At 47.0% G+C, this 16,096-nt stretch overlaps 1 protein-coding gene across 7 annotated transcripts in view; it reads left to right on the top strand.

The window, feature by feature from the left end:
* Positions 1 to 689: 689 nt before the first annotated feature.
* The window catches only part of SYT17 (synaptotagmin 17), a 76,227-nt gene continuing 60,820 nt past the window's right edge, over positions 690 to 16,096 (top strand). The window contains exons 1-4 of one of the 7 annotated variants that reach the window (XM_030579055.1): positions 1,209 to 1,233; positions 4,577 to 4,647; positions 9,175 to 9,192; positions 10,777 to 10,925. In XM_030579055.1, coding sequence (XP_030434915.1) covers positions 4,633 to 4,647; positions 9,175 to 9,192; positions 10,777 to 10,925 — 182 coding nt within the window. In that variant the 5' untranslated portion in view covers positions 1,209 to 1,233; positions 4,577 to 4,632. Of the gene's footprint in view, positions 1,234 to 4,245; positions 4,648 to 9,169; positions 9,193 to 10,776; positions 10,926 to 16,096 lie in introns of those variants that run through there. The other 6 variants (XM_030579056.1, XM_030579054.1, XM_030579062.1 and 3 more) reach the window with 6 other exon arrangements.

Raw genomic sequence — 16,096 nt, 5'->3', positions numbered from 1 at the left:
GTTGTGTCCTCTCAGTTGATTCATAAGCTTGGGAAATGTTTTCCAGTTCCCTGAAGTTCTGCATTTTGGCCTCTGGATGTCGCTGTTCTGCTTTTCTGCACAAGACCTGTTGCAATTGCAGCTTTGACACTTGCATTCCGCTTCAAAAGGAACCTGCGCTCAGCCTCGTAATGCAAACACACACAATCGACAGACTAGTCTTCATTTATTAATGAATTCCTTTCATTAGCTCTACCGATTAACAATACCGCTTTCCCCAAATTAAAAAATGCAATCACCCTATTGCAGAACAGCTGTAGTGAAATACTTTTTCTAACCCTTTGTAAGAGGGAAAAGGGGTAGGTATAATTATTGCAAGCTAAAAATAGAAGTGAGAGGTGTGTGCTGGCAAATCAAATGGCTATTAAGGTGACAGTTCTTTCAGCACTTTACACTGCAAAATGTACATTACTCTATAGTTTTGGTAGGTTCCCTAGGTCCTTCTGTAAACTCATAATGAAAGAGTTTCCTTCAGTACACCATTCCCTTTCAATATATAAATATCTAACCTGCTCACATACAATTTGAAATAAGAGAGAGGTTTTTGGTTTGCTGATGGAAAATCATCACCAATAGGTTTCAGACACGTTTTGCTTCTTGTTCTGTGACAAAAAGGACCCTCCTACATGCTGCTGTTTCAAAGTCTTTTGTCCATCTGGTTGCTGCAGACAGATGGATGATGCTGTTTGCAGGAGACACTTCCCCCGGATTCATCCTCCGGCTTTAAGTTGGAAAAACAAATCCAAGCAGAGATGCGCTGAGAGAGGGGAATCCAGATCTGTGGAAGTGCAAAGGCTGCTGCAGCTGCTGCCCAAGAAGGGAAAATTCACCACCAGCCTAGCATAGGGAAGAAGGAAAAGAGGGAAATCAATCATGCAGCAAGTGACGGGCTGACAGAACACATCCCTCCCAGCCCAACGCAGCACAGAGAGCCTGGGAACCCAGAAAACCATACAAGAAATATTAGAAACAAACAAAACAATCAACACCTCTGTGCTAAAGAAATACTGTGAAGGAAACAGTGATCATGACGGAGAGTCAGTGAGCAGCAAGGGGGAAAAGGCATGAACAGTGCTCATCAAGCAAACAAGTCATGTCTTTTTTTTTGTTGTTGAGGGCAAAGTGGAGAGAGACGCCATGCTCAGGCTGTGCTGGGAACTAATGTGATACCTATTGAAGATGGCGTATATACAGGTAGGTCTGACCAGCACTGGGGAGGAAATGCCCTCTTTATCTGGGGAGGGGAACCACAGGGACACTGGGTCTGCTCTAACCTGATAGACTCAACTGAATTTACTAGCTGCATGTTCATCCAGCCCAGGCTAGTGATTCCCTCTCCCACTTAATGGGAAACTTGAGAGTTAGTTACAGAAAAGGTTAAGTTCTTTAGTGACAGATGCAACTGTAGTATCATTATTTGTTCTGAGTTTTGCATTCAATAGTAATATTTGCTTCTAATGTATTTAGAAACAAGAACTGTGGTTTACTGGCGGCTGACAATACTCAGTAGGGTTACAAAACAATCTCTTCCAAGATAAGTTTGGGGAAATCGTACTTGTGACTGGACCTTAATTAAAAAAAGTAAATAAAAGAAATTGAATGGATCCCTTCTAGCTATGTGTTGGGTGCATGTTCTTTTAAGGTTGTGTTGGTACAAATCAGTAAAACAAAAGGAAACTAACATACTGTGTGTGTGTGTGCGTGCGCGCTAGTGAGATTCTGTGGGTATGAGAGACTTATATTCATTCAGACATACACACTGTGTATGTACAAAAACAACAAGGATTCTGGTGGCACCTTAAAGACTGACAGATTTATTTGGGCATTAGCTTTCGTGGGTAAAAAAAACCTCACTTTTTCAGATGCCCAAATAAATCTGTGTCTTTAAGATGCCACTGGGCTCCTTGTTTTTGTGGATACAGACTAACACGGCTTCCCCGATACTTGACATTGTGTATGTGTGATGTTGGTATATCTGTGTGATTATCTTTGTGTGTAGCTATTATTTATGTGTATGAATGTCTGCATATATGTGTGTGTGGATGAGACAAATGTTCGATGCCTTATTGCGCGGTGTGTGCCACTGTGCCCTGAGTGAAACAGAACAGTTTTTGCAGACGCCTTTGCTGCACTTCCGGTAGCTGCTTTATGTGCCATGATCCGTCTGTTAACTCCAGGGTTCTGTTTCTGGGTCTGAGTTTGGCCTGTGAGCAAGAGCAGGCTGGGAGATGGGAGTCAGGGCAGCCAGGAGTACTTTAGCATCGACCCCAGCCCCCATCCATAGTGTTACTTACCATGGATGCTTCTCCTAATTGCTGAGCTGAGGGGAGCTTGCAGCTGCTGGACAGCAGGTGGATATCCAGACAGAGCAGCCCCTGGGGATGCAAATAGAGGGGGCCTGGGACTCAGCCAGAGGGGCATGAAAGGGCAGAGCTTCCTGATATTGTTGGCTAACCATGTGACTTGTAACTTGCAATCCTATGAAATGCCAGCATGGAAGTGCCCCTCAGGAGGTCATGTGGGGCCTTGAGAACCACACTTATATGTAGCCCCCTTCATCTGTGAACACAGAAAGGAGGACTGGACCCCAGCACGCATTCAGTGAGCTCTGTGAATCCAAAACCCAGGGGTCTACACAAACTCACTGGGATCTTGTGGATACACAGACAGAGGGGCCCAAATACCCACATGGGGGTCCCCATGCAAAGGTTAAAACAGCGGTAGCTTAACATAGAGGAGGCTGAAAATGGGGTCCTAACTTGCATATGTGACACCCTCCCATTTGGATACCCCTGCAAACAGAGTATACTGTGATTGTTCCCTCAGTAATTATATGCCCCTGCCCACTACACACTGTGTAAATTTTCTAGAGTACATTCTACATTGCAATAATGGATATGGCTAACCCAAGTGTTTAAAAATCATGAGTCAGCTCCCCTAGATAATTGAGAGATTATAAATATAATAAACGTTGGATTCTTTTTATTTGCCTTCTGGCATTTAGGAGTCACATTTTCAAGCATTTCTCGACAGCCCGTAGGGCTAGAAATTTACTTTAAAACAACAAAAATGAAAGCAGTGATTCTGTTACTAACAGGAGAGCAGCAGCTGGAGCTGGAACAGGAGTGAGGGACTGAAGGAAACTGAGGTGAGCGATGGGGTGGGGATCCCCCAGCACCCAACATGCAGCAGAGCCGATGGAACTACCTGCCACCAACATGTACTAGGGGCTGGGGGCAAGTCAGCTAATGTGTGAAACCCTGGAGTTAGCAGCACTGGCTCAAGGTCTTTTTTCTATTATGTGACAGGCTCCTGGTGAGTTCCCTAGTGGCATTTCAGGCTGGATTACCTCCGTGGGTGCCACATGGAGAGTGACACAAGTCCCACCAGTGCATACATTCTGGGGATTCTCATCTCTTCTCTCCTCCCCCCCCCCATCGCACACATTAGCTGACTGGTCCCCAGCCCGTGGCACATGTTGGTGGCAGGCAGTTCCATCAGCTCTGTTGCACATGGAGGTGCCATGGGGAGGGGGTCTCTACCCCATCGCACGGCATCAGCTTCCTTCAGCCCCTCACTCCTTTTCCACCCTGAGCTCCCATCCTGTGCAGCAGGCAGAGCCACAGCCCAGATTTACAGGGTCCTCCTGGGGGCCTGCCCCCCACCCAAGAGCTCCCCCGCTTCCTCCCCCTTTTACCAGACGCAGGGCTCTCACCATGCCCAGAGCCTACCCAGGCTCCACGGGCTGTGCGAACCCACTGGGAGCCTCCGCGGCAGCCTCCCTCCACCCCCTGGCGGCTCCTCTGGGCTGCAGCACCAGCCGCTGCCACTTGGCGGGGGCGATCCCCTCTGGGCTCCAGCTGCCCAGAGCGCAGGGGGCGCCGCTGCTGGGGCCAGGCTAAGCCCCAGTTTCTCTCCCTGGCGGCCCCGGCTAAAGGCGTCGGGCCCCGGCTGGGTCTTGTTCTGCGACACGTGTTGCTGGCTGCAGGCGGGGCGGCTGGAGGGGTTGACGGTCCCGGGAGCAGGCGGCGGCGGGCGGAGGGGGTGACGGTCCCGGCGGCAGATGGAGGAGTGACGGGCGCGGGCGGGCGGAGGGGGTGACTGTCTCGGCGGCAGGTGGAGGGGTGACGGTCCCAGGCACAGGCGGGCGGAGGGGGTGACGGTCCCGGGCGGCGGCGGGCAGACGGTCCCGGGCGCAGGCTGCGAGACTGGGGCTCGAAGCTGAGGGAGGCTGTCCCGAGAGAGGCGAATGGCGACCCCGGGAAGAGGGAGGGCTGCGGCCGCGGCAGCCCGAGCAGGGGAAATTCCCCCCGAGCCATGCCCAGGAGGGTGCAGCGGGTGACGGGCTGCCAGAGCACATCCCTCCCCGCCCAGCGCGGCACAGACACCCTGCCCGAAATACCAGAGAAACAGAGGGCGCCGGGCTAGAGCCCGCTGGGGAGCAGACGCTGATCCGCAGCGAGCAGCCAGGGGGAGCGGGGAGGTCAGTGCTCATCTAGCAAACAAGTCACGTCTTTTTTTGTTGTTGAGGGCAAAGGGGAGAGAGACGCCATGCTCAGGCTGTGCTGGGAACTAATGTGATACCTACTGAAGATGGCGTATATACAGGTAGGTCTGACCAGCACGGGGAAGGTAATGTCCTCTTTGCCAGGGTGGGGACCACAGGGAAACCTGGTCTGCTCTAACCTGGGGTAGCACTCAGCTCAATTTGCTAGCTGCATGTTCATCCAGCCCAGGCTAGTGATCCCCCCTCCTGCTTAACGGTAAACTTGGGTGTGCAAGTTAGTTAGTTGCGGAAAAGGTGACGCTCTCTAGTGCCATACCCAGCCTGACACATTAGTGGTTCGGCTTTTTGCATTTGCTTAATAGCAGCAGTCAGCCGATGCATCTTGATTGAGACCAGAACTGTAGGTTAGTGGAAACACTTTGTGGAGAAGGGTTTGGGGGAATGGTACATCTGATTGGAATTTGCCTCCTTAAGAATGAATCTGAACATCCCCTTCTGTGCGTGTTTGTGTGAACTTGTGTGTTTGTGCATCTGACTGATGGTGTGTGTTTGGGATGGACTGTGTTTGTGTCTATGGGGGGGTGTTTGTACATAGGCGTGCTTATGTTTGTATGTGTGCATGGGATTGTGCATGGTCTGTGCGTGTGAATGTCAGCATATATATGAGTTCTTGTGTGAGTGTGTGTGTGAGAGGTTTGTGATGCCTTCGTGCAGAGTTGCATATACCGGGCACAAAGAGAAGCAGAGCAACAGTTTTTGCAGCTGCCTCTGCTGCTGTTCTGTTGCAGTTCAGGGATCCAGCTGTTGACTGCGTGTTCCATGTCTAGGACTGAATTTAGAGTGGGAGCAAGAGCGGGCAGGAATATGGGAGTAGGAGCAGCCAGGGGTGCTTTACCAAGTCCTCCCTCATTCATCCAGCTGGCGTTACCGAGGATGCTGCTCCCGAGTTGAGCTTAGGTGGCTGCTGCTGAGGGAGGAGGACTAGGCAGGGCAGCCTGTGAAAGGGGCCTGGGAGGCTCAGGAATCAGCCAGCCAGAAGGTCATGAAAGGACACAGAGCTTCCCTCAGGGCTTGAGATGACCTTGCTACTCACACCCTGAAGTCTTGTGAACCACCAGCAGGGATGGGAAGTGCCCCTCACACTGTCACAGTGACCCTTGAGAACACAGGCTCAGGAACCCCACCTACATGAGACCCCTCCCCCTCCACCGTGGAAGCCTGGAAATGGTGGCTTCCGCACATATGGGAATCCCTGCAGAGATTGAAACTGGGGCCCCTCACACCAATAAAGGGACCTGCTGTGGACACAGACACAGGGACCCTTACCCCAATGTGGTATACTGACATATTACCACCAATTATGAACTCCAAAACAGGGGCCCACTCATCTTGCCCCAGGCCATGAAAACAACACTCACTTAAAGCTGTCCTTACTTTGAGGGACTCTTGGAAGCTAGATGGGCAGGGGGCCCTGAGCTAACTACTCTCAGCCTGGTCTGTCCCTTGTGTAATTGTGCCAGGGTAGAATGAGCTCTTTGGTGGATAGACTGTTGTATACGAGACCCTAATGCTGTAAACTGGGTCCCCGGTGCATAATTTAAAACTTAATTTGACCTGCTCCCCTGAATGAGTTTTGATACCCATGGTTTTATGGTTTAAAAACTCCTGGAAGATGTTAGCCAGGACTGAGCCCTGACAATGACTCGGTTTGGTTCTCCACTGCCTTGCACAGTGACTGACAATGGCATCTGTGCACAGTGGATGTAAAATGCTGTTGGGTAAGTCATCCTCTCTGTGACTCAGTTTCTCATCTCTGAAATGACAGTAGTGACCTACTTCCCAGGGGTGTACTGACTGCAGATTAGTTAGTATTTAAAAAGTGCTTTGAGATCCTGAGATGAAACATACTATAACGATCCAGAGCCCAGTGAAGTCAATAGGGATCTTTGCATTGATTTCACTGGGCTTCAGGCAGGCTTTGTGTGTGTTAAGTATTATCACTTATTGTTTAAAAAGTACATAAGCGACTTAGGAGCACAAGGCTCATTGGCTTTCATTGGGAGTTATGTTCCTAAGTCAGGCTCCTTTGAAAATTCCACCCTTAATGTTCTTTGCCCCATATCTGTAATATCAGTGGTGTAGTACTGGACCCCATCATCCCCAAGTGACCAAAGTGTACAGAAGCAGAGAGGACATGTATATGCCCATACATGCATGTATGTACATGTATTCATTCTAGAAAAAGCAAGCCCCAGCTGTGCAATATCACCCACCTAAAATATATTGGTCACACTTGCTTTGGAGGATGCAGGGAACTGCTAAGCACAGCAGCATATGGGGCACAGGGAGTGTAAAGGTAAAGATAGCAAAACAGCCTCACGTATGGCAGATTCTGGAAACCAAGGTATCAAGGAACAGCTGTCAGCCAGGTCATCAAGCAGCAATGACTATGCAGGGGCCCTAGGCCACAATACACATACTATGTGTTGTTTTGTGATGGGAGTTTGTTCATGGCACCAGGACTCCCGAATGGATTATGCTCCTGGGTTGAAGAGTTGATCCTGAATTTGCAGATCTGGTACAATAAGCCTAGGCTCAGCAGCAGTGACTTGAGCGGTATTCCTTTTGCATTCCCAGTGGAGTAGGCCAATCTTATGGTAGACCCAGTCTGCCTGTATGTGCTGGGTTTGTTATAGTGTCTATGGTCTTAAACTCCAACTGAGCTTACCCAGCACCTGCTGGCAATCATTTGTACTCTATAAACCTTTGTCATTCCCCCAGAGCTAGCCTGCCTGCTGCATGTGACTAGCATGGACACAGACAGCTGTTCGTGTTTGCTTTTATTTCATGGATCTGTGCATTTATGTATTTTATGGCACTGGCTGTTCATTTGCTTCTGCTATGCTATGGTGATTAGTTCCTGCCTGTTGTCTCTGTCATCACTCCTGTGTACCTGGCTAGGGTTTCTGGGGGAGTTTGATTGAGCACACAGACAGGGTGGAACTCCACTTGCTTTGTGATGGACTCTGTGGGGAGCATTGCTCATGTTCCTGGGGTGCTGGCTGCCCAAGGCCCTATTTTATTTTAAAGCAGATCTAGGTTGTTTTACTTGATGCCTCTCTTGCACAGCTGATACATTTTAGCCAGGAGGATTGTCTGATGCAGGCCTGCCTGGAGTTACGACACCCCACTCCGTTTGGCTGCAGGGCATAAATCCAATGTACTTGTTTTAATGCAGTGTAGGCATTTTAGTGCAGGCTTGGAATAAGCCACACCAGTTTTGGGTGGAATTTAGTGTGTAAATTGGGGGATGACTACCCTGGGGTTTTTAAAAATGATTTTTGGGTGTAGCCATATCAAAATACAGTGCTTTTGTCCTTGCAATCCTTACCTCAGACAGGTGGCAGTATTTTCACTAAGCAGTGGTCTGTGAGAATGTGACGATGGATGTTTATGCTAAAATGCTTTCTGTGGAAGCCTTTGTAGAGCTAAATTTCATCTAATCTAATCTAGTTCCTTTTAAAAAAAGTTGTATTGTTTATGTTTTCCATAGAGAATTTAGCCAATAGAAGCAGTATACTTTTGGGAGAGCAAGCCCCTTAAGGAAACCATCTTTAAAGGAAGGCACATGAGACAGAAAACTACTAGATATGATCAGGGGTTAAAGGTAGTGAAACAACCACAGTAGAGATCCAAACTTTTTTAAATAAGGTTTTTTTAATGAATTTCGGTGAATTTGGTGCTCATGAAAGTAAAGGTGCTAATAGTGCTAGTTACAGCAGGAATAGCACAAACAAAGTGAATAAGACTGGAAGGATGGTACGATTAAAGTACTAGATTGGAACTTGGGAGATTTGGGTTCTCTTCCTGGCTCTGTCACATACTTCTTGTGTGACCTTGGGCAAGTCACTTCAGTTCAAAGGTCAGTGATCTTGGGTGACTCAAGTTTTGAGCACTCACCTGGGGACACCTTGAGACTGATTTTTCCAATACTGAGGACCTACCACCCCAGTGGAAAACAGTGGGAGTTAAAGATGCTCAGTATCTCTGAAAAATCAGGCACAGAGTGTCTTGAGTTGGGCACACAGAAATGGGAGTACTCAGATTTAGTGTCCACTTCTGAAAGTGTTGGTCTTAATATCTCTGGAGTTGCAGCCATTTTTGCCAGAACTGAATTGAGACCAAGGTCTCTATTATCAGGAGCTTGAGGTGTATCTATGACCTGGATGTGGTTTGTTACTGATGGAGTAAATAGCTGTAGAAATCAAGTAATTTCCTAGGGACACATGAGGAGTGTGGTTGCACATGATGTCTCCTGGGAGGGGGATGGTAGCAGAAGCAATACATATATTTCTCTTGCTGTAAACAGGGGTGAGAGTGGTGGGATCCTCCTAGGGAAGGGTGAGCAGCAGGAAGGGAAGGGGAAAAGAAGATATTGTTGCTCCCTCAGGAGATTGTTTCCCCTCCCCTAAAATTAAGTAGGACAAGCTTGGGAAATAGCATGTCCTGAGAAATTAAAAAATTGTTCTCTGGCCGGTGCTAATTTAGAGTTATTTGAGCATTGCTAAACTGGTTTTGTCTTTTTCATTTATTCCCCTTTGCTTCATCATGGATATCTAAAAGGACAGTTGGAACCAATAAATGAGGTGAGTTAATCAGATGATTCATTCGCTATTCTGTCTCATCTCGTCATCCAGAGGAGATTGTCCTGCATTTTCTGAATCTTTTCTAATGCCGTAGGTATAGATGGTACGCCAGATTCCTTGCTTTGTGGCTTTTCTGATTTCTGGGGTTCAGTTGTAGAAAAACTAATTTTTTTAAATAGCAGGAAAATTCAGTTTTTTTACAGGTGTGGAATAAAAATTTGTTTTACTATCAATCTGATACTGTCCTTCTCTGCAGTCCTGTGCTCCCTGGGAAGGCCTCCCAATGAGTGCCGACTGTCTCCCTATAAAGACAGTGTTGAACACTGCAAACATGATACAGTTGAAGAATTTCTGGTACAATTATAAAATTCTCAAATTCTCAAATTTTGACTTTGTGAGGGTTTCATAATGCAGTCTGGGTTTTCACCTACCACTGAAAACAGATAGCTAGAATCTATCTGTGTGTGTCCTATGTACTGCTCTGCGAGCCTTCTTACGAACACTTTCTTCTCCCTCGGCCCCCCCCCCCCCCCCCGCCCACCAACCTGGGAAAGGTGGGTAGGAGTGGATGGGGAATGAGCAGAACCCTGGCTTCATGCCTCCTCCCCCTCTCTCCAGTGCACCAGCAAGCTGAGCTTAGAGGGTGTGGTGGGAATGGGGTAGCTATCTGTTGTTGGTATAAGACACCAGCAAGTTTATACCCTCTTGAAGCCAGGGGAGATTAGGAAGGGAACTGTGGCTTCTTCAGACACAGTTCCTTTCTTGTGATGCACTCCCCCTTACTATAAATGTATACACTTAGCCTGTGTATATTTGTTTATAACATAACATATAATATAATAAATATACACATTAGCCTTTGTACATTATTACATATAATGTGTGTGCATGTAATAAATGTAATAGCACTGTTAGATAGTTACTACTGCCACCATACAAAATTCTGTTCTCGAGGGCACTTCTATACTTACTGTGGGCAAATAAAGTTTTTTTTTTTTAAAAATCATTAGCTTTTTCAATAAATTAATCAACATAGTAAGAGCCATGGAAAGAGTTTGTACCTAGGCTGATACATTTGGCTGACAAATTTGAGGCTGTAATACTGCATGTATGGAGCATATGGTTACATGCATACAGTATTAAAATACATTCATATTGTTGCATTAGGTTTTTTCAGCTGTGCAACAACTTGTGAAATTAAATTGAGGTTTTCACTAATCTTTAGTTTTTTCTTCTCTCTGCCATGCATTTGTTGATATATTAGTTTATTAATGTGAGTGAAATAATGGGCATGTTTCTGCTCTAGCATATTATGCCACAGTGTTTTGTAAATCGCTCTCTCGCCCACGTACATAATAATTCTATAAAAGAAAATACCTGCAGTGAATGTTTATTTCGCTGCCTAGTTATGGCTTCAGTGAGATTGTGCCAGTAACTGCACGACACTTGTCTGTTTATATAAATGGAATAAATAGAGTTCCAAATGTTCTGCTGCAGAGACACAAACATAAATACAGCTGAGTGTTATTTCTCACCAATGATCTACTTGTTGTAATCTTATTCTTTGGTTTCCAATGGCCCCAGGGTCTGCTCTCTAGACTCTCGGATCTCTTGCTGTGCAGATGGACTTGTAGAAATTGTTGTCAGAAGTGTTTTGACTGTAGCTGTTGTCAGTCGAGCGAAGATGAAGTTGAAATCCTGGGACCTTTTCCTGCACAGACGCCAGCCTGGCTGTAAGTTTAGATGTGCATATTAAGCAAATGTTATCTCCAGTGTATAGCAGCGTGACAAAGGTGATGTTATTTTGGCTGTGGTGAGGGCATAAACATGAGGCCATAAGAATACAAAAATGCCACACACCTGGCTAATGGCATACATACAATAAGAGATTGGTGGGAAGAGTCAGTGTGAGGAGTGGAAACAGTGTATATAACTATATAAGCAGTGCATATAACTGCAGTAAAGCTAAACAACATGTCCTGCTAATTCAGGTAGCTGGAGTCTTTGAAATATAGCTACCCCAGTGCTTAAGTCAGAAACTATTCTGCAAGCCAACACAGCAAGTTGGTAGTTGGCCTCGCTTTGTATTCCATGCTGAGAACAATGTATTTTATTTGAATTCTTGTTGAATCTCTGAATTGGACTATGTTATTTTGAGCACTTTAGCCCTCTGATTGCTATAATTTTCCAGACTGCCGGTCAAGTGACTATGTAGGAGGATCTATATTTATTAATTATTATTATTACTTAGAGCATGCACTGTATTTTCTGAACACATAACAGACAAGGTTCCTACCAGAGGATCTACCTTAACCATAGACAAATGCAATACACCAGATAACTGTTCAGACAAATAGGGATTCAGGCACAGGCCCCAATTCAGCAATTTGTTGCATGTTGGTGGACCCCTGCACCCATGCAGAGCCCCACGGAAAATGGCTGAAATAATCTTAACTTTAGCTATTTCCAGGATAAATCTTAGGGCTTAGAGTTGGCTGTAAGATATTATTCCAGACAGAAAGATAGCATACAAGCAGCACTTAGTGAAACTAAACAATATCTACTAGAATGTTTTGAGGTTTATAAGAGTAAGAAATAGATACTGATCTTATTAATGTTATTCTAATTTAACCAGGCTAAAGGGTGGAACTTACAAAAACACCAAGGTGACTTAAGAGAACGTATCCCCTAGAAAAACTGAATTTTTAACGGGACTTGTGTTCCTGTGTCACTTAAATGCTTTTAAAATCTGATCCTAAAACAACAACAACATCAAAGCAGTTTACTAGGGAGGCCAGTATTGTTATCCCCATTTTGCAGCTGGGGAAACTGAGTCACTGGGCAGCAAAGTGACTTATCCAAGGTTACCCAGCAGGCCACTGACAGAGCAGGAGCCTTATTGCCAGTCCAGTGCTTTATCTGCAAGGCCACACTGCCTCCCACAGAAGCAGAGTAGTTGACACTCAAGGGTTAAATGTGCAGTGTGTTTCTGAAACCGCAACAGGTGAGGTGCCCCCTTAATTGCTTCCCTAATGCATCACATTTCGCTGTGTTGCTGGAGGATAGATAGGAAGACACATGATCAGTATCATCCTCCCCTGGAAGCTTCCTTGCTTTTGTTTTTTTCCCTGCCAGATCTATCAGGTTTGTGTGTAAACGATATATAAAATTCATCCTTTTCTGTTTGAATTACAGCATCTTGTTTATTGTTTTGAATTAGTGTAGAAAGAAGGTGCAGAGAGGTTAGCAGTAGAGCTTTATAGTGGTTCTTAAACAGGGAACAGTTTTTTAAGGGTCAGAATTATGTTTAGAAACTCACTTATCTGCAGCTAATGGGAATTGGAAATAAAATCAATGCTAAATAAGGAAACATCGTGTGCAGGTGAACAAAATGATGAGACAGCTGTATTGGACTTAGAAAGATACTCTGCAGAAACGATCGAGTACTTGGGGACAAGTGGCTAAGCTTGGTAGGGGCTCCAGGAAGGGGTGAGGTAGAAGAAATCGTCACTTGATCTGTGGAGTGGCAGGCCCTGAGTAAGGTTGCCAGGCATCCAGTTTTCGACTGGAATGCCCGATTGAAAAGGGACCCTGGTGGTTCTAGTTAGCACCGCTGACCAGGCTGTTAAAAATCTGTTCAGTGGTGCTGCAGGTCTAAGGCAGGCTAGTCCCTTCATGTCCTGACACTGCACTGCACCCCAGAAACAGCTAACAGGTCCAGCCTGTAGGCAGGGGGGCCATTGGGCTCTGCATGCTGCCCCCGCCCCGAGCACCGGCTCCGCACTCCCATTGGCTGGGAACTGCGGCCAGAGACAGTTGGGGAGGCAGTACCTGTGGGCGAGAGCAGTGTGCGGAGCCTCTTGGCCCCCTGCCTAGGAGCCAGACCTGCTGGTCTCTTCCGGGGGGCTGTGCGGAGCCTGGACAGGCAGGGAGCCTGCTTAGTCCAGCTGTGCCCCTGACTGGGAGCCACCTGAGGTAAGCCCATGCCCCAACCCTGAGTCCCAACTTCCTGCCTCAGCCCTGAGCGCTCCCCCCACCCCCCAAACCTGGAGCAAACAGAATGTTGGGGATCATTAAGAAAGGGATAGATCAGTGGTTTCCAAACTTGTTCCACCGTTTGTGCAGGGAAAGCCCCTGTTTATCTGCCGTGTCCGCAGGTCCGGCCGATAGCAGCTCCCAGTGGCCACGGTTCGCTGCTCCAGGCCAATGGGAGCTGCTGGAAGCGGCGCATGCTGAGGGATTTACTGGCCGCTACTTCCAGCAGCTCCCATTGACCTGGAGCAGCGAACCGCAGCCACTGGGAGCCTTGATTGTCCAAACTTGTGGACATGGCAGGTAAACAAACCAGCCTGGCCCGCAAGGGGCTTTCCCTGCACAAGTGGCGGAATGAGTTTGGGAACCACTGGGATAGATAATAAGACAGAAAATATCACTTTGCCTCTATAAAAATCCGTGGTACTCCCACATCTTGAATACTGTGTGCAGATGTGGTTGCCTTATCTCAAAAAAGATATATTGGACTTGGAAAAGGTTGAGAAAAGTTCAACAAAAATGATTAGGGGTATGGAATAGCTGCCATATGAGGAGAGATTAATAAGACTGGGACTTTTCAGCAGGAAAAGAGATGACTAAGGGTGATATGACTGAGGTCTATAAAATCATGACTGTTGTGGAGAAAGTAAATAAGGAAGTGTTATTTATTCCTTCTCATAACACAAGAACTAGGGGTCACCAAATGAAATTAATAGGCAGCAGGAATAAAACAAACAAAAGGAAATATTTCTTAACACAACGCACAGTCAGCCTGTGGAACTCCTTGCCAGAGGATGTTGTGAAGGCCAAGACTATAACAGGGTTAAAAAAAGAGCTAGATAAATTTATGGAGAATAGGTCCATCAATGGCTATTAGCCAGGATGGGCAGGGATGGTGTGCCTAGCCTCTGTTTGCCAGAAGCTGGGAATGGACGATAGGGGATGGGTCACTTGATGATTACCTGTTCCGATCATTCTCTCTGGGGCACTTGGCATTGGCCACTGTTGAAAGATACTGGGCTGGATGGCCTTTGGTCTGACCCAGTATGGCCATTCTTATGTTCTCCTGCACCCTAAACCCTTCATCCCCAGCCCCACATCAGAGCTTGTACCCCCAGCCAGAGCCCTCCCCCTCCCCTGCACCCTAACCCACTGCCCCCCCCAAGAGTCTCCTCTCACACACTGAGCCCCTCATTTCTGGCCCCACCCTGGAGCCCACACCCCCAGTTAGAACCCTGCTCCAGCCCAGTGACAGTGAGTGAGGGTGGGGGAGACTAAGCCACCAAGGGAAGGGGAATGTAGTGGGAGGGGGGGCTTTGGGAAAGGGGCGGGGCTAGGGTGTTCGGTTTTGTGTGGTTAGAAAGTTTGCAACCCTAGCCCTGAGGCAGTAATTCCAAAGATCTCTGATTCTCCCCTGTGGCCACTGGGGCTGTGTAGGGGGAGATCACCACCTCTGGGCCTCTGTTCCTTCTCTGCCCTCCCCCGCTAACCCACCTGTGTGGTGATTCTTCAGTTCCTCTGGGGAGCTGAACTTTGTGCAGCTGATGTGGACCCCCTTCGTGGGCTCCAGAAGTACTCCCTGTCCCTTCCACCTGCGTCTTGGATCCACACTCCGGTCCCTCTAGGATCCCTTCTGGTTAACATTTGCAATAAATAATAATGAAAAAAGTTATATTAAAGGACCCTGTTCTGCAGTCCTTTCTTGTGCTGTGTTACATATAGTCAGACCAGTAGCCCTCTAGGGACTATCAAAGTCATCAGCTCCCATGATAGTTCCACAAATCTTACAAGTTTAGGGTTTGTTTTGTTTCTTTAAAGATTTTTGTCTCTAGAAACTGGTCAGCAAACTGCTTCAGAATGGCTGCTGTCTCCCATTACTTTTCATATGATTGAATCCAAGATACCCTCAGCTAAAATGGCAGCTTCTGTTTCCTGCATGTAGCCCAGGCAAGAGACAGTGAGGGGCTATGGGAATGTATGGAGGTGGCAGTTGAGTTTATCCAAGGAATATGGAGCGGGTGAGGAGGGAAGGAGGCTAAGAAAGAGACTGTAAAGGAAAATGGGCATAGGAAAGGAGATTTGGGGGTATGCTGGGAGAATATGGGTGACTGAGGGGAAAGGGAGAGAATATATGTATGGGGGTAAGGAGACTGAGAGAGGCGGGCTGGAAAGATGGAGAGGAGAATGGAGAGGAACAGAATGACACCTCAGGAGATAGAAGAGAGAAGTGCCCTTTGCCTGGTCTTGTTGTTGTTTTGGGTGCAGGGAGGTGGGGAGGTTTCTAAATGTTTGGAGTTTGCAGTACTGTACTCATCACGTGAATAAGTGCTACTTGGCATGAGTAAAAGTTGCAGAATTAGGCTGTGAATGAGCTATTTTAATGTGTATGTGTATTTCAAAACTGCTCCGAGGTCTGGTTACACTAATTGTTTTTGCATGGTAGATGTTCCCATGCTATAGTGCTGGGCAGCAGTATAACACCGTGAATTAGGACCTGGATTTAAAAAGATCCACATTCTGCCTCAATGCATTGAGTTTGGGGAACAAGTAAATTTCTTGAGTTGCCCCTTCTCCACCTGAAAAGTATCTAAAAATTTCTAAGGGCTCACAACTAAGAGCACCCAATCCTCTGCTCCTTGTCCGCCTGACATGGCCATTGCTGTCATATGGGGTGTGTTTTCCCCCGCACCCAGTCCTTCTCATGGGAGCAATCTTGTTAATGCCTGCATCAATCCTCCATTCTGTGTATCTGCAGCATTCCCATAGTCCGTAGTAGAAGCTCTGGGTATGCTCGGGAGGTGAGATTGGGCCCAACTGTAATTTCTTTCAGTAGATGTTGACTTTTCACACTTCCTGAATTTTTACAGCACCT

This window comes from Gopherus evgoodei, chromosome 10 (assembly GCF_007399415.2).
Source record: "Gopherus evgoodei ecotype Sinaloan lineage chromosome 10, rGopEvg1_v1.p, whole genome shotgun sequence".
In the NCBI taxonomy this organism is placed as follows: Eukaryota; Metazoa; Chordata; order Testudines; family Testudinidae; genus Gopherus; species Gopherus evgoodei.
This window is presented reverse-complemented; position numbering and strand designations above follow the sequence as displayed.